Raw genomic sequence first — 22,667 nt, forward strand, 5'->3', positions numbered from 1 at the left:
GCTCTTTGAGGCGCCCCGGTGCGGGTCTGCCGGCTCGCAGCACCAAGCGGCGCTTCTTTCCAGGCCCGCACCCGTTCCAATTTATATAGTTTGTTTTAACAAATTTTAGTTATATGGGGTTTTTTCCCCACTACGACTCTCTAGCTCGGTAATTAACTTTCTGTAAAGCACTTCTGCAAGCTCAACCCTTTAATCTATTAAAAAAGCTCACTTTCGGTCCCTCTCTCCTTGTGCCTGTACCTGTAGCTGCCCCGCACTCTCCTGTGCTGGGCGCAGCTCTGCCGCGCTGCGGTGAAATCGGCCGGGACAACGCGCTGTGTTCACGTGCAGAACATAAACAATGGTTCTGCATTGACACGAGATCTGTGTTTGCTTTCCTTTCTATGTTAGATATGCAAGATGCCTTTAACTGTCTTGGCTCGAAGCGTCTGAGAGGAACTGGAGCTCAAGATGAGAACCAACAAGGTGTACAAGCTCGTCATCCATAAGAAGGGGTTTGGAGGCAGTGGTCAGTATCTCCTTGCTCGTAACAGTGAGACCAACACTCACTTAATTGAAAGCAATTGTTTTATTGTAAAATTGCAATTGTAAAAGAGTGAAGATGGAACTTTGATGTAACAAGCAGTATTGCCAGCCAGAGTCTGGAAAGCTCTTTCTAATAACAGGATACAGCAAAATAAATGAACGTTTATTGGAAGAGACCAAGATTGTATCTAAAAATAAAACAGCTTTACTTTTTCTTCCTCCCTTTTGTTGCAACACTTTTCTCTTGATCTGGTGTTTCAGTCACCTTGATGAGTGACATATATGTCAGTGACTTATGACTGCACATAGATGTGTTTCTGAGCACTAATAACAGTGCCACTGATTGGATTGCTCACTGCTTCTAGACTTACGCATTGATAAATCTTGTTGAGATTCTATAGCTGTCTACTTTCCTGCTTGTGTTTGTTGTATGAAAAGTACAGAAGATGATTCTGGTTGCCTAAATAAGACACAGTCTTTTGTGAACATTTCTTTTGTGAAAGTTCTGTTATTTGAGTTGTTTGTGCCTGCAGGAGTGGCTGGGTAGGGACCCTGTTGTGTGGGGAATAGAAAGCATTTTGCTGATGTGTTCGTCTTGGTTTGGTATATTTATGTATGCTGAGCTGTTGTAGGCAAACATGCAGGTGTCTGTTCAGTATATATCTGTTCACTGCCCTCATTCATTTATGTCTTGTAGATGATGAGCTGGTGGTGAATCCTAAAGTATTTCTTCAAATTAAGCTGGGAGATGTTGTGGAAATTGCACATCCCAATGATGAGTACAGGTGAATTCTCTTTGCTGCTATCAGTAGGTTGGAGCACTGAAAGGATCTGTTCATGTGTAGTGGTTTCTAGAGTGAAAGGCTTTTAGGGCTGACATAACTTTGCTTCAGGATGCTGCCATGATGTTTTTCTGCCTCAAGAGAAGTAAAGAGGTTAATTTTAGCAAGAGCGCTTCCTTAAATTTTGTGGAATTCTTTGTGTTTGGTGTTAGTTTGCTGATCTTCTGTAGGCCAAGTAGCACCTGAATGTGGATTTGACAATATCTGTATCGTCTTCCTAGATCTGCTCTTACCTAAGGATTATTCTCCTATCCTACAGTATATCTTAGACAAAAATAAAATTTTGTGGCCTTGTTGTATGAACCTGTTCATCCTGCAGCCTCTGTCTGAAAGGCAGCAGTACACTTGTGTGAGAATCTGAGAGGTTCTGGTGTGACCTGGTTTCCCATTTGTAGTTTCATCTTTACCTCAAGACTACCTTATAATTATGAGGAGTGTAAGGAACAAGACAGAGGGACAGATGGAGAGGATGGTGTATGAAGCTTTCTAGAAAATATTAATGTTTCTCTATCTTATCCTGTGGTGCATGTTACTAAATAGTTTTGTGTGTGATTTACCAGAGAGATTGTTGGTATCTCAACTTGCCTACCTTTTTTTCTCTTCTCCATGCTAGTCCCCTGCTTCTCCAAGTGAAGTCACTTAAGGAAGATCTGCAGAAAGGTAAAACTTGAGACTTATGCACAGTAAAATCATAGGAAGGATGACATGCCTGGGCTGTACCTGTGATTGACTGGTGCATGTATTTTAATTTCAGAAGAAAATCAATGCTTTGTCTGTTTAGCAAGAGAAGGATTAGAGTTTTAACAGAAAACGGGCAGTTAGTTCTAAATCTGTTTTTGTTTCGGTAACAAGAGTATGGTTTAAGCAAACCTGGCTTTTTAACCTGAAATTTGTGTGTTTTATGACAGTCTGACTGTGCTGGTTTTGTACCTGTAAGCCACCTGGAAGCTGTTGGTGACATTGACTTCTCTGCTGTCCTTTCTCATTCTCTGGCAGAAACGATAAGTGTGGACCAGACAGTGGCACAGGTGTTCCGCCTGCGGCCGTACCAGGATGTCCATGTCAATGTTGTTGACCCAAAGGTCTGTGCTTTTGCCACTTGTTTCCATCCATTCCATCACTTGACTCAAGTTACAGCCCTGTGACTTCCCATCTACAGTAGTCTGGGGGAAAAAAGGCTTTTGTTTTTTTATGAAAGATGTTTAGTCTTCTTCTCTAAGAAAGTGAGCCTTAGGCTTTTGAATTATTTGTTGGTTTGTTATGTGTCACTTCTCTCCCTACAATCTCTCTTCTCATTTTGAACTCTATGATCCTGCTTCAACAGAGCTTAGTAGGAATGTAGACGTTTCACATATTTTTAAATTTCAGAAATTCATGAGAACCAGGCACAATAAAGAAAAGCAGAAAGTAGCCTAGTCAAAAGAAGAGCCATGGCCTAGATTTGCATTATTTGGTACCACAGAGCCTCTTACAGAGGCATTTCCTGTAAATGTTCCAACTATTAAAAGAGCTGCAGTCAGAACTTACATTCTGCACAAGACAAAAGTCTGCAGGAAATGAGGTTTCCTTAATGTCATGAACAATGGCAGTAATTTATTACAGCTTCCAATCTGCACTGAGACTTATAGTACAGATTTAGTGCTAGGGCTTTTTCTGATCACATTGTGCAATGTTTTGCAGCTCACAGTAGCTGAGGTACATACACAACTTTGTTATTTATTTTTATGGACTTCCCCTTTATCTTGCAGTTTTAGGGATATTGACTTGCTTTTGAATGGCTCTTCTTGTAATATTTGGTTATTAAATGAACAGATTGGTGTGCCCTACTTAAAAACAACAGTAAAATCTAAGCAGTGTTTTTCATCCATTCCCAGGAGGTGACCTTGGACTTGGTGGAGCTGACATTTAAAGATCAGTATATTGGGCGTGGGGATATGTGGAGGCTGAAGAAGAGTTTGGTAAGGCCCCTGCTGCCCTTGGGCAGGGTGCAGGTGATGAACCTTTACTTTTACTTGCTGTGGATGAAAAGAAGTGCTTTGCAAAATGCAGAGAGCCAAAGACAAAGTGCCTGCAGCTCCTGAGGATCTTGTGCTTTGAGTGGCACATCAGAGTTGGAGAAATGGCTGTAAATGTTGCAGAAAAACAAATCCCATCAGTTCCTACTCCACTGGTATAGTTTTGATTACTGCCTTGGGCGCTGAAAATGCTGTAAAGAGTTTTTTTGCTTATGTTCTGAATTTTAATGATTACTACATTTGGAAGGAATTGAATCCAAATGTTTTTCAAGTAGAAGTATGCTGAAGTGTCCCCTCTCTGAGAAGTATCACTTAATAAGCAGCTATTAGAGTATCTTCTGCCTGCATCTCTGAAGTGCAGTCTTTAGTTCCTCTAAGTGCAGTGAATTAGGCAAATGATCCTAGTTAGAGGTGATCTGTGTTCAGAGTGATTTTCTCTGTCTGTTACAGAGGTTCTGTAGGCTGAGCTGTTAGTAGTAACTGTGCTGAATGGATTTTGTGACTTCTGTCATAAAAATCATGTTTGCGTGGTGCCAGTGGGTTTTATGTGTATTGTTCTTCTCACTCTGAGCCTGCTCTTCTAACAAATGTAATTCTTTCCTAGGTCAGCACATGTGCATATGTCACCCAAAAAGTTGAATTTGCAGGTATCAGGTCAGTGCCTCCTCTGAGGGCTTACTGTTACTTACTGGTTTAACTTCATTAATTTAAAGTATCCAACTGGAGACTCTTCTCTGAAAAATCCTTCATGTTTCATTGTTCCCTTACTCATCTACAGATTTCTGTCTGCACCATGGGGTGGGGGAAGGCTTCTGTCTGGTTTGGGGAAAAAGAAACTAATAGTAGGGCAGCCAGCTACACTCGTGGCCTCTGATGGAGGCCAAATAATTTTATTTTTATCTCATTGAATATTTACCCCCCTTCCCAAGCTGTGTTAATAGTTCAGAGGAGATTGCTTCAGTTTTGGAGTGACACTGGGACAAGGAAATGTGCAGGTGCAGAGGGAAATGGCTGTTTGACATAGTTTGGGTTAAACATCAGGTTTTAACCAAATAAATCATCCTTGACTGCAGATTTTGGTACTTACTTGCTCAAATACTGATTCTCTAATCTTCATATTCAAATATTCTGCACTTCTTTTCTTCCAGGGCCCAGGCAGGTGAACTGTGGGTAAAGAGTGAGAAAGTCACTTGTGGATACATCAGTGAGGACACCCGGGTAAGAGCTCAGGAAACACGGAAAGCAGTTTTTCCCTTTCTTTCCTTGCCTGCCAGGATTTTTGTATGGATCATTGGAATTGGCTGTGTTGTGAGGTGAAGCATGGCAATAAGTTCAGGACAATGAATCATTATTGAACTTCAGCTCTGCTAGGAATGGCTTTTTAGAGGGAAAATGCCAACTTGTCAGAGGGGAATTTCCCTGTGATGGAAGGGCCAGAGTTGTGTGAGTTGCTGTGTAGTTAACCTCTTCATTTGGGCCTTCTAAAGAATGTACTTGGTTTTAAATGAGGTCTTGCCTTCCTTTGCAGGTGGTCTTCCGCTCCACTTCTGCCATGGTTTATATTTTTATCCAGATGAGCTGTGAAATGTGGGATTTTGATATTTATGGTATGTAAGTAACTGTGGATGGTCACAGCTGTCCTTTCTGCCCCTGCTATTTTTTTCTGCCACTCCCAGCAAACTAAAATATCCTGCCTTTGGCCTAAGCAGTGCTCCAGGGTGTGTTGTGATCTTTCCTTAGATCCTTCCTTGCAGTGCCACCCATTTCTGTCCCTGTCTGTGCCATCCTCCTCCTGTCCCTGTAGAGCCTGGGTACCATTATCTCAGCCATGAAATCACTGTGAGCACTGGAAAGGTTTTCTATGGATACGAACATGTTGGGGTGATGGGGGCAGGTGCAAGTTTGTGATTCCTGAAGCCAGAAATGTGTGGAAGTCCTGTACAAAGAGGACCTTGATGTTTTAGATTTCTCTGGACACTGGCTTCTTGAGGAAATGAAACCTGCCTTAGCCCAGGTTGAAGTTGGTAACTTCAGCTGGAAGTATTCCAACTTCAGGCATTAAGAATGAGTCAGTTCTCTATTGTCATCCTATTTTTTTTCCTGGCTTAATTCTTTAGCAAACCTCTTGCCACTTCCTTTGGCCATGTGTTGAGGCATATGGAACTGGGCAACTATTCAAATCAGAGCAGGGGATCAGTTGTGCATTCTCTGCCTAAAAAACAGTACAGATGCTTTCCCAGCATGCTGCAAATGTGTTGGAAAAATGAATTAAAGGTCTGATCCTTCTGGCATTAAGTCTCATGTTTACATCCTCTGAAAAAAATGATGCTTTTTAATCTTTATATCATAAAACAGTCATGCTTTTTAATATTTTTACCATCTTATCTTTGTGATATTGACCTTCATTATGCACATAACTGTCCTAGAATCTTAGGGTTAGATATGCCCCATATCTAACTTCTATAGATGAAGTAACTATGGTTATTTGATGCTTGGGAGATTTTTATTTTGTAGGGGATCTATACTTTGAGAAAGCTGTGAATGGTTTCCTTGCTGACCTCTTCACAAAATGGAAGGTAAGTAGTTGATTGAGTTCAGTTTTAATTTTTTATTTTTCTGTAATTGTTAGGGAGATCTCTCTGAACAGTAACACATCAGAATGTCAAATTGCTGTGGGTATAAACAAACTGTGTCAACTGTCTGTTTTCTTAACAAAAGTCTTGGCAACTACAGAGAGGAGTTTCTTTAGAGACTAGTGGAGAGTGCTCCTGGTAAGTGTGATATGGCCAAGCAGCACAGAATCTGCAGGACAGACCATTTGTTATTTCAGAGAGGCAGTGGAGCACTCATGCAGATCCATTAATGCAACAGTCTAGATTGTATTAGTTACCTTTCTTTCTAGGTATGAGGGAAGAAAGGCTGTTACTATATGTGTATATACAACTTTCTACCAAATGTGATTTTTCATATTCTCTTTTTGCATTTGTTCTTCCTGGACAGGAGAAGAATTGCAGCCATGAAGTGACAGTGGTTCTATTTTCGAGAACATTTTATGAAGCAAAATCTATAGGTACGCAAATTCTCTATTTTCGTGTTTCCATTTTTAAACCTATCTTGTCTCTTGAAAGTTGGTCACAAGCTGACAGGGACTTTTTCTCTTTTTTTGATTGCCATGTTCAAAGTATTCTCTATCAAGCACAGTAGGTACACAGCCATTGTTATGAAAGTACTGCAGTCAGAACCTTACATGGAAGAGTGTTGCAAATTTTCCTCATCCTACTCAAGCTGTCATATTGGTTTAAAAGCAGTTTTTTATTGTATAGGAGGCCTGATATTTCTCCAAGTATTTTGGTTTTTAGTTTGCTTGCTGGAGGCTTTTTTTTTAGTTTTTTGTTTGTTTATTTTTAATGGAAATAACAGCTTTTTGCTGGAAAAGATTAGTCATTTCTATAGAAGAGCATGAGATAAGATGTGCTTTTCCTTCCATTTCAGATGAGTTTCCTGAAACGCATCGTGCATCAATTCGGCAGGATCATGAGGGAAGATTTTATGAAGATTTTTACAAGTATGTTTTCCTCTCAGTTCTTTTCACCTCTTGTCCCTCAGTGTACGTGCAACCCAATGCACCCTTTTGTGCAATTCTTTATAGTTTGTTCATCCCTTCTCACTTCCCCTCATAGCTTCTTTCCTGGGCCTCATCAGGCTGTGTTTTTTCTAGAGTTGTAGTTCAGAACGAGAGGCGGGAAGAGTGGACCTCCTTGCTTGTGACCATTAAAAAGCTTTTCATCCAGTATCCTGTGTTGGTACGACTCGAGCAAGCAGGTACAAGAATCTTCCTTTCCCTGCTTTTATCCTTTGCTCTCTTTTTATTTTCTAAAACTTTTGGCTTGTCAGTGAACTATCCATTTTTAGTTGGAGTCTGGTGTCATGCTACTTAGTGCTCTCCTGGCTGGGCAATTTGCCTCGGTCTTTCTGTGGAACTTAATAACATTAATTTTACCATTTACATTTTGCCTTTTACATTTTTGAACCAATAGTATTTAGTACAGATGTATTTTTCTGTGAATATTTTATTATATAAAACTAGTATACAGGAATGATGATTTTTTTTTCCCCTTCTGAATACTTTCCAGAGGGCTTTCCTTCAGGTTACAATTCTACCTCAGCACAAGGGAACTACCTGGAGGCTATAAATCTTTCATTCAATGGTAAGTTGCGAGCAATGGGTAAAAATACAACCATTAAATGTTACTTTTTCCTTAACACTGTGAAGAGGAGGGGAATATTAGGGGGTCACCTGCCTAACAGTATTGCTGCTTTCTTGCCACTGTCTATTTTCTGAAAAATTCCCTTTGCCCAGGATTTTCTCCTGGGAAGCTGAGAAGCCTCAGCTTCTCCTGTTTTGCTGCTTTGGAATGTGGTCTGGAGATTGTTTATGCAACATGTGAATTGTTGTTACTTAATGGCCAATCATGGCCAGCTGTGTCAGACTCTGAGGATCCACGAGTTTTTATTATTCATTCTTGTTAAGCCTTCTGTCTGTATCCTTCTCTTTAGTATAGTATTCTTATAACACCACACATAACATACAATATAACATAGCATAACATACAATGTAGCACAGCATAACATACAATACAATGTAGCATAGCATAAGATAACATACAATAGTATAATTAATATATGTAATATAATAAATCAGCCTTCTGAGAACATGGAGTCACAGTGCTCATCTCTCCCCTCATCCTGGGGACCCTGACAAACTCAGCATTTCTCTCTGGCAGTGTTTGACAAGCATTACATCAACCGCAACTTTGACCGCACGGGGCAGATGTCGGTGGTGATCACCCCTGGCGTGGGGGTGTTCGAGGTGGATCGGCTCCTCATGATCCTCACCAAGCAGCGCATGATCGACAATGGTAAATAACTGTGCCTCTGCCTCTCTGCAGGCAAACACAGATCTGGGGAAAATCCAGCTGCTTCTGGCTGTGAAAATGTACCTACTGTAAGCTGTGTGCTGTGTCCTTAGCTGCAAGACTTGTGTCTGCACTTGGTATTGAAATGAGTGGATTTTCACAGTACTTACAGGCATTTAGTTTCTTTTGTTTGTGACAGAGAACTTCACCTCTCTGTGCAAACCTTTCTCTTAAAGTGTAGTCTTGCATGAGTTGCATTAGTTTAGGAAAATAATTTCTTACATCCCCGCAGGTACTGTTGGTTTGTAGCCATACCATGGGACCATTAACTACCATTTTTCAGTATTCTTGCCTCTTGTAATATGATGTGAATACATATTGGGTCTTCAGTTCAAATTGATGATCTGTTTTGTCTAAGCGTATCAGTCCTGCTTGAATAACTGAACTCTACTGTTGTCTGTTTACAGGAATAGGTGTGGATTTAGTGTGCATGGGAGAGCAACCCTTGCATGCTGTACCACTCTTTAAGGTAGGGCTGCTTTCCCTTCTCTTGTTCCTGCTACAAATGTTACTCATTTTGTGGCTGGCTGGGTACAGGTAGTTCCTTTTGAATTACTCTTACAGCTCCATAATCGATGTGGCCCTGGTGACTCACGAATGGGTGATGACTACAATATCCCACACTGGATAAATCATAGGTAGGTGAATTCTATCAGCTTTTGCTAAACACTTCTGCTTTGCTTTACTCTTCATAATCTCTTGAATTCTCTTTCTTCTTTTATGTCCTCTGCTTTCCTTGTGAAGCAAAGGAAATATTCCATTACTCTTGCAGAACTCTGGGCATTAATGCAACCTAACAGAAATGACAGGGTTTCAAACAGCTGGTGTGAATCACTACAGTTGTGTAAATCAGGAAGAATTGTGTAAATGGCACAGTAGAAATGGATGTGTTTCTGTAGAAGGAGAAAATGAGCTGAGCAATGCAGGTGTTAAGCATACTAAGAAGTGTCTAGGCTGAGATTGTACAAGTATCAAAGCTCTGTCTTTAGGCAAAGAGTAGCTTCTCTCAACTGTCCCTCAGTGTTTTCCATACTTTTTTAATGCACAGAAAGGTATGCCTTTATCCAATAGCTGACTCAGGTTTCTGATCTGCTTACTGTGTAGCAAACCAGCTGTGTTGAGTTCTTAAAGCCACATTATTTTTTCTTTCAGTTTCTACACATCCAAAAGCCAACTCCTGTGTAACAGCTTCACTCCACGAATCAAGCTGGCAGGAAGGAAGGTAGGAATTTTCTGATTTATATTTTCTTACTAGCTTGTGCCATAGCTCTTCTCAGTCAAGCATCACAAGTATTCCAACAGCTGGAAGTAAGTTTCTGTGTTAAAAGGCTGTGAAAGCAAAGCTGCAAGGTTTGTTGTGGGGATTGTAAATGAGAGGTAGTTTGTAGGTCTTTCCTTCCTAGATAAAACTGGGTGAGAAATGTTTTAGCCGCCATAAAAATTAGTTTCATTCTGTAACAAAGAACTGTATGGAGGGGAAGAAAGGTGTTGAACATTGTGTTTTTCACACAGATTTGTGACCAAGTATCAGTATTCAATATTTCTGAAATTGTCTGGCTGCCTCACTGAGTCAGCAAGCTAAACTTTGTCTGCTTGGTCACACTGGGGATGTTTCCTTAGAACATGCTGACTAATTCCCTCCCCTCTGTCTTTTCTGTTGCTCTTTTTTTTTTCTATCTTGTTTGTTTTTTTGGTCACTTCACACTTCCTTTATTGGACCCTCCAGCCACTGACAGAGAAAGCAAAAAATAATCGTGATGCCTGTAAGTAATTCTGTCCTGGCATGATCTGTCCCACTGACTCCCAAAAACAAACAGCACCAAACAGCTACTCCCAAAAGTTACAAACAGCTGCAGGAAGACAATGACGCTTCAGCCCAAGGAAGGCACAATTGTTATAGAAAACCATCAAACTCCTATTTGAGTATTTCCCATATTTGTTACTTGGGATGCTAATGTGCATGTGCCAGTTGACTTCTTGGCAATTATTCATTTAGTGTTTAGGATATATGGGGGAAAGGCATTATGGCCTCAGCCAGCCTGAGGCACCACCTTTGAGAATTTGATTCAGAGGCACCAACTTTGATAATTGAGCTGCTCCAGCTGCTCTGCTCATGACACTTTGGGATTTCTTTTGGAGTCGATACTTTCCTTAGGGATGGGAGGTGGATACTCTGCCTTGCACATCTTGAACATTCTTGAAAGAGGTTCCAGTGCTGTATGATTTCATTTCAGCATTAGGAGCTCCAAAGGATGCTGAGAATGCCTTGCCCATTCAGGTGGATTATGATGGCTATGATGCCCAGGTGTTCAGACTGCCAGGCCCAGCCAGAGCCCAGCGCTGCACCACTTTCAGGTGAGAGGCTTGGGAGTGCCCTGCTTCTGGAGTGGCCATGTTATGTGTGCTTGATACATAAAACACTTGGAGAAATACAAAGAGAATTCATCTCCACATGCTCACAGTTGAACAACAAGCTTCATCTCTGTCTGATCTTCATGGCTGGTTGTCTGGTGTTTTACTTCTAAAGTAGTGTGTGGGGTATAGGAAAAGGCATAAATATATTTTTTTTCTTTAAATCTTTAATTTTGTCTGAAGTGGAATAAAGCTAGTCTTTCTAGCAGATTTTGCAAGGGGGTTAAGAAAGTATTTGCACATTAGACTTGCACAGAGTTGTAGAAATAGATTGTTCAATGCCGGGGTTAGTAATTGGTAAACAGAGTGGTGAGGAATCCTCCCTGAAAATGATGCCTGTCTTGATGAGAGAAGAGGCAGAAAAGCTGAGTGCAGGTTCTCAACTATTCCATGTCCTTTTGTCTGAGGAGAAAGGCTGATTATTCTCAGGTCCTGGCCAAATTCATTGAATAAACAATAAATTTCAGTGCTGCTTTTTCAGAAATAAAGAGTTGACCAGCTTGTTTTGAAGTTCTTCTTTTACTTTGCTTCTTTCAGTAGCATTGCCTAACTCAGAGCATGTGGACTCTCTTGTTAGCTTGTTCATTTGAGCAGCCCGTAGGAACCCATGCTTATAGTAAATCAGGGCAGCCCCCACGAAGGGAGAAAATGATGAGGAGGACTCCATTGGTATCAGAAGGCTAATTAATTACCTTATTATACCATATTACACTACATCTAAACTGAATCTGCACAAGCACCATTCAACTGCACAAAATCTTGTGACTGTCAGCCAACAGTCCACACACATATACACACACACACGGATTCAATTGGTCCATGAATCAAAACACTCACACCAGAATCCAATTACCAGTTACCAATTCCCTTCAGGTAAACAATCTTCCACAATGCATTCCACTTGTGAACAACAAGAGGAGCAGCAACTGGCATAAGAATTGTTTTTTCTTTCTCTGAGGTTCAGAGAATGTGAATCCCAGAAAATATCCTTGGGAAGCTGTGCCTTGCTTTTCTCTGTGAAGAGAAATGTGGCCACACATGTTGAAAGATACCAGCACAATTTAAACAGTTCATAATTCCAAGTAGTTTCCCTATAGCTACATGGTTCTGGCACTGTAGGCTGAGGTCTGGTATCTATTAGGCCACATCTCTGCCAGGCTGGTGTGTTGTCTGTAGGATTGCAGAGGCAGCTGAGCAGGTCCTTTCACAGCCCTTGTGCTGCAAGTTTTGCAATGTTCTTGTTGTGTTATGTGATGTGCAGAAGTATAAATTACCCAAGCAGTCAAAAGAGATAGTGATGGCTTCCCTGTAATGCTCTTCTTGAGTTCACCTGCTGAGCACGGAGTCTTTTGCATGACTTGGGCCTGTCCCAGCCCCCTGCTAACTGGGGATTGATCTCTTTGCTGTCGTCCTGTGGGCAGGTCGGTGCGGGAGCGGGAGAGCCGCACCAGGAAGAGCTCCAGCTCGTACGACGTCTCGTGCAGCCCGTCCCTGCAGAGCCGCGCGCTGCCCCCCGAGGAGGTGAGGAGCCAGGCTTCTGATGACAGCTCCCTGGGCAAGATCTCCAACATCCTGATGATCCCACGGCCCCACCTGCACCAGTGTGAAGTCAGCAGCTCCTTGGGCTACACCAGCACCAGAGGTCAGCCTGGGGCAGGTGGGAAGGTGCCTTTGGTGGGGAGTGTGGTGGTGTTTGCAGGGGTCCTAGGATGAGGGAAGAGACAAGGATCTGACTCCATGTTTCAGAAGGCTTGATTTATTATTTTATGATATATTAAAACTATAGTAAAAGAATAGAAGAAAGGATTTCATCAGAAGGCTAGCTAAGAATAGAAAAGAATGATGACAAAGGCTTGTGACTGACTGAGACAGTCAGAGACAGCTGACTGTGATTGGCCATTAATTAGAAACAACCACATGAGACCAATCACAGATCCACCTGTTGCATTCCACAGCAGCAGATAACCATTGTTTACATTTTGTTCCTGAGGCCTCTCAGCTTCTCAGGAGAAAAAAATCCTAAGGAAAGGATTTTTCAGAAAATATCATGGCTACAGGGGAGAGAAGGGGGAAGTTTGTGTTGGCCACTGCCAGGCCAGCACGGTGGAGATGGTGCTTGAATTGGCACTCATGGTACAGCTCTTCCATGGCTGCAGCTGGGTGTGCATTCTCCCTTTGTCGTCCTTGTCCAATTTCATTGCTTTTTTTTAATAGCTTGTCCTAAATAGAAGTGTCCTGACACTGATTTGCTCTTTTCCCTTGCCTATTGCCTTCTTTAGTACTTGACTATTCTCCTGTGCCTGCCTGCAGGTGTGGACGTATACAAGGAACTTGTATTATCCAGGTCACCTATAATCTATTGAATGAGAACTGGCCTTAGCAGTGAGCCCTGGGGGCCCCTGCTTATAACATTTCTCTGTGGGGATTTGTTGTCATTAAGACTCACTTTCTGGATCCTTCTTTTGACAATGTACTGCTGAGCTGTCTCAGTGTGTTAGCAGTGCTGGTACTCCTCTTTTCTTTCTTTCCAATTTAATTTTGTTCTCAGACAGTATGCAGTATCTTCCACAAACCCAGCTCATTTCTAGGTAAATTGTATTCCTCCTGCAACTGTTTTATCTTCTATAAAATTCTCTCCCTGAAGGCTCTTCATGGTTTTTTCACGCCATGCTGTATGACACTGATACCATATTTATCCTGTCACAGGAATCACAGTTGCTGCTGTGGAGCTGTTCTCACACAGTGTACTTGACATCACATCTACCATTCATGTTTTCCCCTGCTGTCAGTTAATACAACTCTTTTCTTTCTTTGGTATTTCTCTTACTCCTTTAGTTTGAAGCATACTTGTGTGACCCAGCTGAAGGTGTTCCACTGGATGAGGATGTGTGTGGATTATGACTGGCAGGGAGGGAAGAGTCAGAGAAACTGAGGTTTTTCACATGTTGTAGTTGACAATGTAGAATGGTTAATGAGACCCTTCTCTTTGGGTCTCTTCCACATGTTGGGCAGAATAATCAGCATAATTGCTACTTATCTATCTGGTATATTTTCTCTCCTATTTCTAAATAGCTGCACTTCTGTTCCACACTGAATAGTGACAACTAACTGGTATCTTGTGGAGATCATGTCCCACATCTTCTGGGAGTAATCCCTGATTTCAATGCTCAGGTCTGAGTGTTACAGAAAAGGCATGTGTACAAGGCTCAGCTGTGGCTTTGGTACTCATCCTGAAGTTTTTATGCCAGTCTTTTGATTTCTCAAGAATTCTCTAAGGTCTGAGTAGCCTTTCATAATTGGCTTAGCAAGTGGTTTCTTTAATGGATTCATTTAGTAGAAGTTTACAGCAGTGCTGTGATGGCAGATGGAGTAATGATTTTTCTTGTCTGGATTCTTGTTTCCACTGTAACTTTCAGGCAGGATACGAATTGCTTTCAGCTTCTCCTCATGCTTATTTCTTAGGTCTCCTTATTTCCCCTTACCCTGAGCAATCTTTATATCTCTGAGCAGCTAATTCTCTTGTGCTTGGTTCCTGCAGGATCTCACGCTGAGTTGTGTGGCTCGGTTGTGTTTTGCAGATTTCCTTGAGAACATGTTGGAGTCGCAGCAGCGCGACTCCAGCGCCCCGGGGCGGTTCCACGTGGGCAGCGCCGAGTCGCTGCTGCACATCCGCCCGGGCGGGTACGCGCCCCAGCGCGCCCTCATCAACCCCTTCGCCCCGTCCCGCATGCCCATGAAGCTGACATCGAACCGCAGGCGCTGGATGCACACCTTCCCCGTGGGTGAGCTCCCTCCCTGCACTGCACACCTTCCCTGCACACCTTCCCTGTGGGTGAGCTCCCTCATTGCACACCTTCCCTGCACACCTTCCCCGTGGGTGAGCTCCCTCCCTGCACTGCACACCTTCCCTGCACACCTTCCCCGTGGGTGAGCTCCCTCCCTGCACTGCACACCTTCCCTGCACACCTTCCCCGTGGGTGAGCTCCCTCCCTGCACTGCACACCTTCCCTGCACACCCTCCCCGTGGGTGAGCTCCCTCATTGCACACCTTCCCTGCACACCTTCCCTGTGGGTGAGCTGCCTCCCTGTGAAAAATGCCAATCACTTGTTTTTAAAATTTTAGAAGTTTAATAGTAATAAAATGGTTATAAAAATAGTAATACAATTAGAGTAATAATAATTTGGACAATGTGAATTAGGACAATATGAAGCAATAGAGACAAAGTGTTACGGATGTCCGGGTACCTTTTTCTGGGCAGCACAAGCCCGAAAAAGGACACTCATTAACAAAGGATTAACCCTTAAAAACAACAGCCTGTTGCATATTCATACACTTCATACATGATGCATAAATTCCATTCAAATACAAGATTCTGTCTGGTCATCATCAACTTCTTCCTTCTAATCCTAATAGCACCTTCGAGGTGGGAAGAAGTTCGTTTCTTCTGATAAGAGGGCAATAAATTCTTTTTCTCTGAAAGATTTAGGTGTCCTGGGGCTGCTATCTGGTGCGAGTGCCTCATTCCTTTCTTAAAAAACCCCACTAACATAGTTCTTCTTTTAACTACAAAAGTTGCCTTTTAATTACAAGACTACATTTATTATGAAAATGTTAATACAGCACTACTAATCAATACATCAAAATACATATAGTAAATATCTGTGTAGAGCCATATAATATACACTTTTCACACTCTCTGCACACCTTCCCCGTGGGTGAGCTGCCTCACTGCACACCTGACTGCTGTGACTTTGCCCTTGTCCAGGATTAGCACAGCAAGAGAGCCAGTGAGAGCTCTGGGGTATTAAAGTGCTCTGCACACTACACTCATTTGTGTGCAGGCCTGAGCAATCCTCTTTTGGGAAATAGCTCTATTTGCAAACAAGCAGCAACAGGTACAGAACAATTCCCTGTTGAAGGGAACCTAACCCTAACCCTGTTGAAGGGAATTGTAACTACAATTTGGGTTGATTTTCTGATGCTGAATTGTTTGCATAATTGTGTAATGCCTGTAAGTAGGCCCTCCAAAATGTTTTAAACAATATTTTGCTTCCCTTGTTCCAGAGGAGATGGCAGAGGTTCAAGGTTTTGAAGATTTTGTGAACATGCTTTCATAATGTCCATTAGCTCTCATTGCTTGTGCTGTTGGCAAAAGAGGGGAAAAGCAAGTGAGGAATCAGTGCAGATGTGGTGATCAATGATCCAATTGTACCTGTGCAGGTCCCTCAGGAGAAGCTATCCAGATCCATCATCAGACCCGTCAGAACATGGCAGAAATGCAGGGCAGTGGGCAGCAGGATCTGACACATTCCTCTGCAGAGCTGCTGGAGCTGGCTTACCATGAGGCAACTGGCAGGTGAGCCATTCAATGTTGGGTTTACAGACCATGAGATCAGGTCTGTAGATAACCAGCTAAGCTCTATTTCTCTCCTGAGGGGATGTGAGTAGCTGGTTCTTTGCTGTCCTGCAGAGGCAGTTCTTTGGTTACTGCTGGAGGCAAACAAACAGTAAGGAGATTTATGGGATGCTGTCACGGCCTTCTCTGTGCTGCCCTTGTGCTGTCCCATGTCTGCCGACATCAGTGAGGGAAGAGTTTGCTCCCAGCCCGGGTTGGGCTGAGGCAGAGGGGCTGAGGGCTCGCTGGTACCTTTGCTAAAAGCTGGGGATGGCACGAGTGAGGAAGGCTGTACAGAACAGGCTGCTTTGTTTCTCTGCAGACACGGCAGCTCTCGGCACCCGGGGGATGGCGGCTCCTTCCTGAGCTTCGGCGGGGCCGAGGAGTTCGGGAACGGGAACGGGCTGGGGGCCGGCCCCGGTGCAGGTAACGGGGCAGGGGCGGGGCCGGGACAGCGGGGCCGGGACAGCGCTCGGGGGATGGGGCAGGACTCGCGGGGGACAGGCACGGCCAAGCAGGAGGAATCCAGAGTGGGAAAACAGTGATCTGTTCGTGCACTTACTTGGACTTCTTGGTGTATGGTAGTTCTTTGGCTTGCTTTGTTGGCTTTAGTTTAGTTTTGTTTAATGTGTCTCTACTTCTCTAGGTGTGTATTATAAGGTTTGTTATAGAAAGATGCTCATTGTTTACTGATAATAAGCTCTCAGAGCAGTGATGTTCAGACACAAAAAAGAGCTAAATATGCACTGGTGCTCAGAAGCCTTTTTTTTTTGGGAGGTTGCCTTAAGCTGTTATCCTTTAGAGAGAGATGTGTCTGTACTTTCAGTTGAAGATTACCTCTATCTTCCTTAACTTACCCAGACACCTGAATTAGTGAAAATTCTCAACATTTCTTTTCAGCCCTGTAAATGGAACAACATGACATATTAAACATTCTGCTGTGTTGTCTGTTTTTTTGTGACCTACCCTCTGCTTTTGTAGATATGCATTTTAGTTAGGCACATGGAAAAAAGTTGAACTTTTGGACTACAGCATTCAAGACTTATTTTCACAAAAATAATTTGACGTTCTTTTCTCAAAACCAATTTAAAGATGTTTTTTTAGAATAAATTTGCCCTTTTGAATTACATTAGATTAAGACAATTTTGTTTTCCATTATGCCTTGCAGAGCTGTAAAGAAGTTAGCAGACTTAATTTTCTTGTGCCTCATCTTGTATTAACATAGTAACATTTAAAATTATTTTCTGTTGCTTCCTTCTATGAATTTCTTCTGATTACATTTAATTTTCTTGCTTTACATTTTGAGTATTTTCTGGCTTCCAGATAGGCTCTGTTTGTTTTTGCAATTGCTAAACTGCATTTCAGCTGGCTGCAGTTTGCACAATGTAAATGCAGAGCATGTCCTGGCAATAAACATGCTTGCATTTATGGAATTTCTTTGTGTCTGTAGACCCTCACCTATCTATAGGGGCCACACTGGGTACTCAGTGATTGGACTGAGAGTTCTCCCTTATGGTTTGAGTCACCTAGGAAATGAAGCACTCTGGGGGGCAGTTTTGTTTCTTGCAATTTCCAGAAATTTCTTATTGAGTCTGGCTCTCCTCTGCTGCCTGCAGCATGGTTTGGTGCATCACAGGCTTCAGAGTGAAAAACGATCCCATCTAATTCCCATCTATTTCCCTTGGGCCTCTGGACGTTGTCGCTGCTGCCCCGCAGATGGAGGTGGTAGCTCAGAGAAGGAAATCCTGCAGTTGCAGTTCCCGGTGTGGATGGCAGATGGCAGGAGGAGCTGGTGGAAGGTGAAGGCCACTCAGAGCCAGCTCCCCTGCGGGTTACTGGCATCATCACGTAGCAAATATCCACCCTTTCTCTTACAGGGGAACAGCAATGGTCCTGGGTAAATCCACCTAAGCTCGTTGTAAACAATAGTTCCTTTTAAATGTTTGGAGGCTTACTGAAATTTTTATTTTGATAAAAGGCTTTGAAGGCAGCAGTTTTTCTTGTCTCCTTAGCAACTCTCTCTCATGTGCCACACCAGCTGTTTATAGGAGCTTATAGCATCTACTTTTCAAGATGTTTCACTATTTTGGGGTGGAGAGTTTTGTTTGGGTTTTAGCTGTTGAGCACTTCTAGTGAGATGTTCAAATTTGATCCAAGATGTATTTTTTCCTCATTAATTGGCTTAGTGGTTTTTTCTGCTGTGCAGAACCCTGGGATTTTCCATGCAGAGAAATTCTGTATCTTAAAACATCATCACACTTTTGATTTATTTTTATTTGAAATTCAAGACAAGTGCGTAATGGCTTAAAATAAAAACCATTTCTTTCTTGTAGGGGTGAACCTCAAAACTCAGAACAAGGATTCCTTGGAAGATGCTGTCTCTAATTCTCCAGATCCAAGTAAGCAGGAGAAAGGTTTGGAAGAGAGTTTGCATAGGTGGGAAGATGGGGAGGGAAAGGGCATGTACATATATAGAGGCATCAGGAGGTGGTAGGCAAGAAACTGAGGAGCCTCCTTGGCTTTTGGCAGAGGTTTATTTTGGCCTGCAGTAATTTGCAGGATTTGCCTGTGCTGTCTCACTGTGGTTGCAGTTCCGTAGTTCTTAAGAACATGTGAAGCTGTTTGTTGTGTTACAGCTGAAATTCTTTCCTTACCAGACACTATTCTGCAAAAAGCTAAAGCTGCTGAACTCTTATCTGCCTCTCGGTATGAAAAGTTTGTTTGGTACCAGCTTGTTGAAGTAGAATTAGTACAGTCAGTTTCTGAATTTGGTACCATTTACTGAGAAGTATCTGCCTTCACTTCTTAGAGAAACCAGGGTGTCATTGCTTAAGAAAGCATTTTCTTTATAGCAGTCTGTCATGTATTACTTTATTGTGCAGTGTTCCTGCCATTGGTGTTAACAGTTTGATAGTAAATAAATTTCTGTCTGTAAGAGCTTTATGACAAGAAGTTAAGCATCAGTAGGTGATACAGATTGTTTGAATTGGGTCAGAATGTAATGCAGTAGTGTGAATGGTCATAATGTAATGAGCTGATGATTTGGTATAATCTAGTTAGCTTTTCCTTTTTAATGTCTAGTTTTACATCCCTGTAATCTCAAAACTGCAGCATAACTCTAGGAAAGGGTGTGGGAAAAGATTGCTTCCCAAGTTACTATTTTTCTGGTCTTCCCACCCCTCTGGATATATCTTCTGTTTTTATAACTGTGGAAATACTCCCTTTTCTGCTGCTGTACTATTCCAGAAAGAGGCTGGTCTGTCATTCTTTCTCTCCTCCTCTCCAGCTCCTTCTGCAGTTGTCTAGGATGCAAAACTGGTCTGATTTTCTTGTTCAGACTTGGAATGTTGATCTGGTTATTAATAATCAGTAACTGCACCTGACTTGCTGTAATTTTGGAAGAGCAGTGGCTATGTCAGCTCTAGCTTTCAATCAAGAGGAAATGAAATGTATTAACTTGGAATGCCTTTTGCATGATGGGATTGAATCAGCATGTGCACTGCATTGTTTAACAAACTCTGTCTCTTTCTCTCCCTCCCTTCTTCCCATCCTATTTTCTTTTTCCCTTCCCATTCCACACCCCTTTTTGTCCCTGTTGACTTTATGCCAACTGTTTTTTGTCTCTCACTCTTTAACTCTCCTCTTCATGCACTCCTTTCATCCTGCTCTGCACCCTGTTTCTGCACGGGTGACCCCACGTGCCCCCCTTGTGTTCCCCCATGACACAACGAGGCAGTTCTGACGCTGTCTGCTCCCCCCATAGTGCCAGGCTTCTGTTGTACAGTTGGAGTGGACTGGAAGTCCCTGACCACCCCTGCCTGCCTGCCCCTCACCACCGATTACTTCCCCGACCGCCAGAGCCTGCAGAACGACTACACCGAGGGCTGCTACGACCTGCTGCCCGAGGCTGACATGGACAGGTTTGGCCAGCACCTCCTCTGTACCTCCTGTGCTTAAGGAGCAAGTGATGGAAGAGGATCACCAAGTTGTCTTGGTTTGGAAAGACTGGTGCCTGCTAAGGAAGGCAGGAGCCTCCCCTGAAATGGAGAATGTAAACCCTCCCCACCCCTCCAAATTGCTATAAATTTAAAAATAAGGGGCTCTTAGGCAACAAAAATTATGGGAGCAGGAAATAACAGTTCTTTAATAGGGAAGAAAATAAAAAGATAAAATAGACAATGCAGTAAATGAAAACAACACTGACAGAGTCAGAACCCAACCTGACACCCTGTGGGTCAGGGTGTTGGTAGCAGTCCAATTGGAATTGTGGCTGCAGCCCTCCTGCAGTGTCAGGGGTGGTTCTGTTGGAGCAAGGGGGTCCTGTAGAAAGGTGCAGTGTTCCTCTGAAAATCCAGTGGAAGAAGAGGCAGCTGCTGTTCCTCTGGGAAATCCAGTGGAGAAGCCGTGCTGGTGTTCCAGAATCTCCAGATTATATCCAGGTAGCAATACTTGGCTCCTCCCTCTGGGCTCACATCTCCCAATGGGATGCTGTAGTTCTTATCAGCCATGCAGTGACATTCAATAGCTTTTATCAGCAGATGTCCCCTCCCCAGGGAGGAGTGATTTTGGTCACTCAGAGAGATAAGGCAAACTGCCCACTTGATAAAAGACAACTGCCATACAGATGGTAATAGGATACATCTTGCCTTGCAGTCTGGAGCACAAGAATTGTTAACAGAGCAGCAGAATACTTACTTCTTTTTTTTTCCAGTGATAGAGTTGGACCTTTTCTGACACCATACCTGACAGTATTGTGTGCTCCATAGATTTTATGTTAGAAATTGTTTGGATACAAATTTTTATGTTTCTTTTCTGTTGTGTTTTGATCAAAATATTCAAGCTATCTGTTAATCTACTTTCTAGCAAGTGTTTTGAAAACACTAAATGAGCAAATGCATGTGGACACAGTATTTAAGGTGCTTATCCTCACTCTAGAGGATATTTAGTTTAAAGAATCTTGGTGAAAAACAGAATTAGTTGGACAAATAGAACTTCTCTGCTTGTCTCCAGAGGTCTTGGGTAGCTATTCTTTCATAGGGTTAGTTTGATTTTTACTGAAGCAGTCTCATTATCTTAAATTTTTTCAGTCTTTCCATAACTTGTAAGACATCAAAAAACCTGCTTCTGTTGCTACTTTATGGGAGCAAAACAAAAGTATTAATCAGGGTGGTTGAAATACATAGGAAGTAATAGGATTAATGAAGAAACACCTTAAAGAAATGTCAGTAGGAAGGTAAAGTTGAGAGCAGGAGCTGCACTAAGATGAATATGTTCTCTGACCCCTCCCTGCTCTCCACTTCCCACTGTGGGGGAGGCTGGAGCATTGCTGCCCACTGGCATTCTGAGCTCTCCTGAACATGTACAAACTGCACTGAGGCTGCCTGCAAAGTGCTGGAAAAGTCATCTTTGGGGAGTTTATTGTTCCACAAGTGCTGTAGGCAAATGTGTTACTGGTTGCCAAACTGCTTTCAAAGGCAGCAGTAAATATTGCCAGACAGCTCATCACCCTGTGTCAAAAGTGCCCCTTTTCCCTCCTGCTCCCACAGGCAGGTGCTCCAAAGCACAGGGCTCCAGAGCAGAGCTAAGAATAGGAGTGTGGTCAGCTTCCTTATTCTGCTCTGCTTAACCTTTGTGTCCAGGAGGGATGAGGAAGGAGTGCAGATGACAGCCCAGCAGGTGTTTGAGGAGTTCATTTGTCAGCGCCTCATGCAGGGCTATCAGATCATTGTGCAGTCCAAGCCGCAGAAGCCGGCCCCGGCTGTGCCGCCCCCGCTCAGCAGCAGTCCCCTCTACAGCAGAGGTGAGTGACCTGGCCCTGACAAGTCAGGCTTTGCTCTTCTGCCAGCCCCAGTAACCTCAAATTAGGCACATCCACCAGCTGCTCAACACTTTATGTTGGCTGTTCTTTGGTGGTTCTGCCCAGGGAAGTTTTGAATGGGTGGTGTAGGAATCCCAAGTGCTCTTCTTTGCTTATGATATCAGTACATCTTAACCCTAAGACAAAAAGCTGCTCCCTAAAATGTGGCCTAAAAGCTGGGTTTTAGCTTGTGCTGAGATCAGAAGCCCACTTCTGGACTCCAGTTCTGGAGTCTTTTCCTATAGGCACAGTTTGTTGATGAAGTTCTGAGTACTGCAGTGTGGTGGTGTTCACAGGGGTCCCAGGATGAGGGAAGAGGTGAGAATCTTGACTCCATGTTTCAGAAGGCTGATTTGTTCTTTTATGATATATATTATATTAAAAGAAAATGATATACTAAAACTATACTAAAAGAATAGAAGAAAGGATTTCATCAGAAGGCTTGAAAGGAATAGAAAGGAATGATAATAAAATCTTGTGACCAGCCAGAGAGTCTGAGACAGCTGACTGTGATTGGCCATTAATTAAACACAACCACACGAGACCAATCAAAGATGCACTTGTTGCATTCCACAGCAGCAGATAATTATTTTTATATTTTGTTTCTGAGGCCTCTCAGCTTCTCAGGAGGAAAGATCATAGCA

At 42.8% G+C, this 22,667-nt stretch overlaps 1 protein-coding gene across 5 annotated transcripts in view; it reads left to right on the forward strand.

The window, feature by feature from the left end:
• Positions 1–388: 388 nt before the first annotated feature.
• The window catches only part of DEPDC5 (DEP domain containing 5, GATOR1 subcomplex subunit), a 42,456-nt gene continuing 20,177 nt past the window's right edge, over positions 389–22,667 (forward strand). For 3 of the 5 annotated variants that reach the window (XM_031057409.1, XM_031057411.1, XM_031057412.1), the window contains exons 1-26: positions 389–508; positions 1,223–1,310; positions 1,981–2,027; positions 2,364–2,449; positions 3,242–3,325; positions 3,987–4,036; positions 4,531–4,600; positions 4,911–4,989; positions 5,897–5,958; positions 6,383–6,452; positions 6,875–6,947; positions 7,101–7,204; positions 7,516–7,590; positions 8,167–8,301; positions 8,766–8,827; positions 8,923–8,996; positions 9,511–9,580; positions 10,085–10,121; positions 10,593–10,713; positions 12,192–12,412; positions 14,349–14,552; positions 15,992–16,127; positions 16,489–16,592; positions 18,500–18,565; positions 19,903–20,086; positions 21,806–21,966. In XM_031057409.1, coding sequence (XP_030913269.1) covers positions 451–508; positions 1,223–1,310; positions 1,981–2,027; positions 2,364–2,449; positions 3,242–3,325; positions 3,987–4,036; positions 4,531–4,600; positions 4,911–4,989; positions 5,897–5,958; positions 6,383–6,452; positions 6,875–6,947; positions 7,101–7,204; positions 7,516–7,590; positions 8,167–8,301; positions 8,766–8,827; positions 8,923–8,996; positions 9,511–9,580; positions 10,085–10,121; positions 10,593–10,713; positions 12,192–12,412; positions 14,349–14,552; positions 15,992–16,127; positions 16,489–16,592; positions 18,500–18,565; positions 19,903–20,086; positions 21,806–21,966 — 2,521 coding nt within the window. In that variant the 5' untranslated portion in view covers positions 389–450. The remainder of the gene's footprint in view (positions 509–1,222; positions 1,311–1,980; positions 2,028–2,363; positions 2,450–3,241; positions 3,326–3,986; positions 4,037–4,530; positions 4,601–4,910; positions 4,990–5,896; positions 5,959–6,382; positions 6,453–6,874; positions 6,948–7,100; positions 7,205–7,515; positions 7,591–8,166; positions 8,302–8,765; positions 8,828–8,922; positions 8,997–9,510; positions 9,581–10,084; positions 10,122–10,592; positions 10,714–12,191; positions 12,413–14,348; positions 14,553–15,991; positions 16,128–16,488; positions 16,593–18,499; positions 18,566–19,902; positions 20,087–21,805; positions 21,967–22,667) is intronic. The other 2 variants (XM_031057410.1, XM_031057413.1) reach the window with 1 other exon arrangement.

The sequence above is a fragment of the Geospiza fortis genome, unplaced genomic scaffold (assembly GCF_000277835.1).
Source record: "Geospiza fortis unplaced genomic scaffold, GeoFor_1.0 scaffold408, whole genome shotgun sequence".
Lineage (NCBI taxonomy): Eukaryota > Metazoa > Chordata > Aves > Passeriformes > Thraupidae > Geospiza > Geospiza fortis.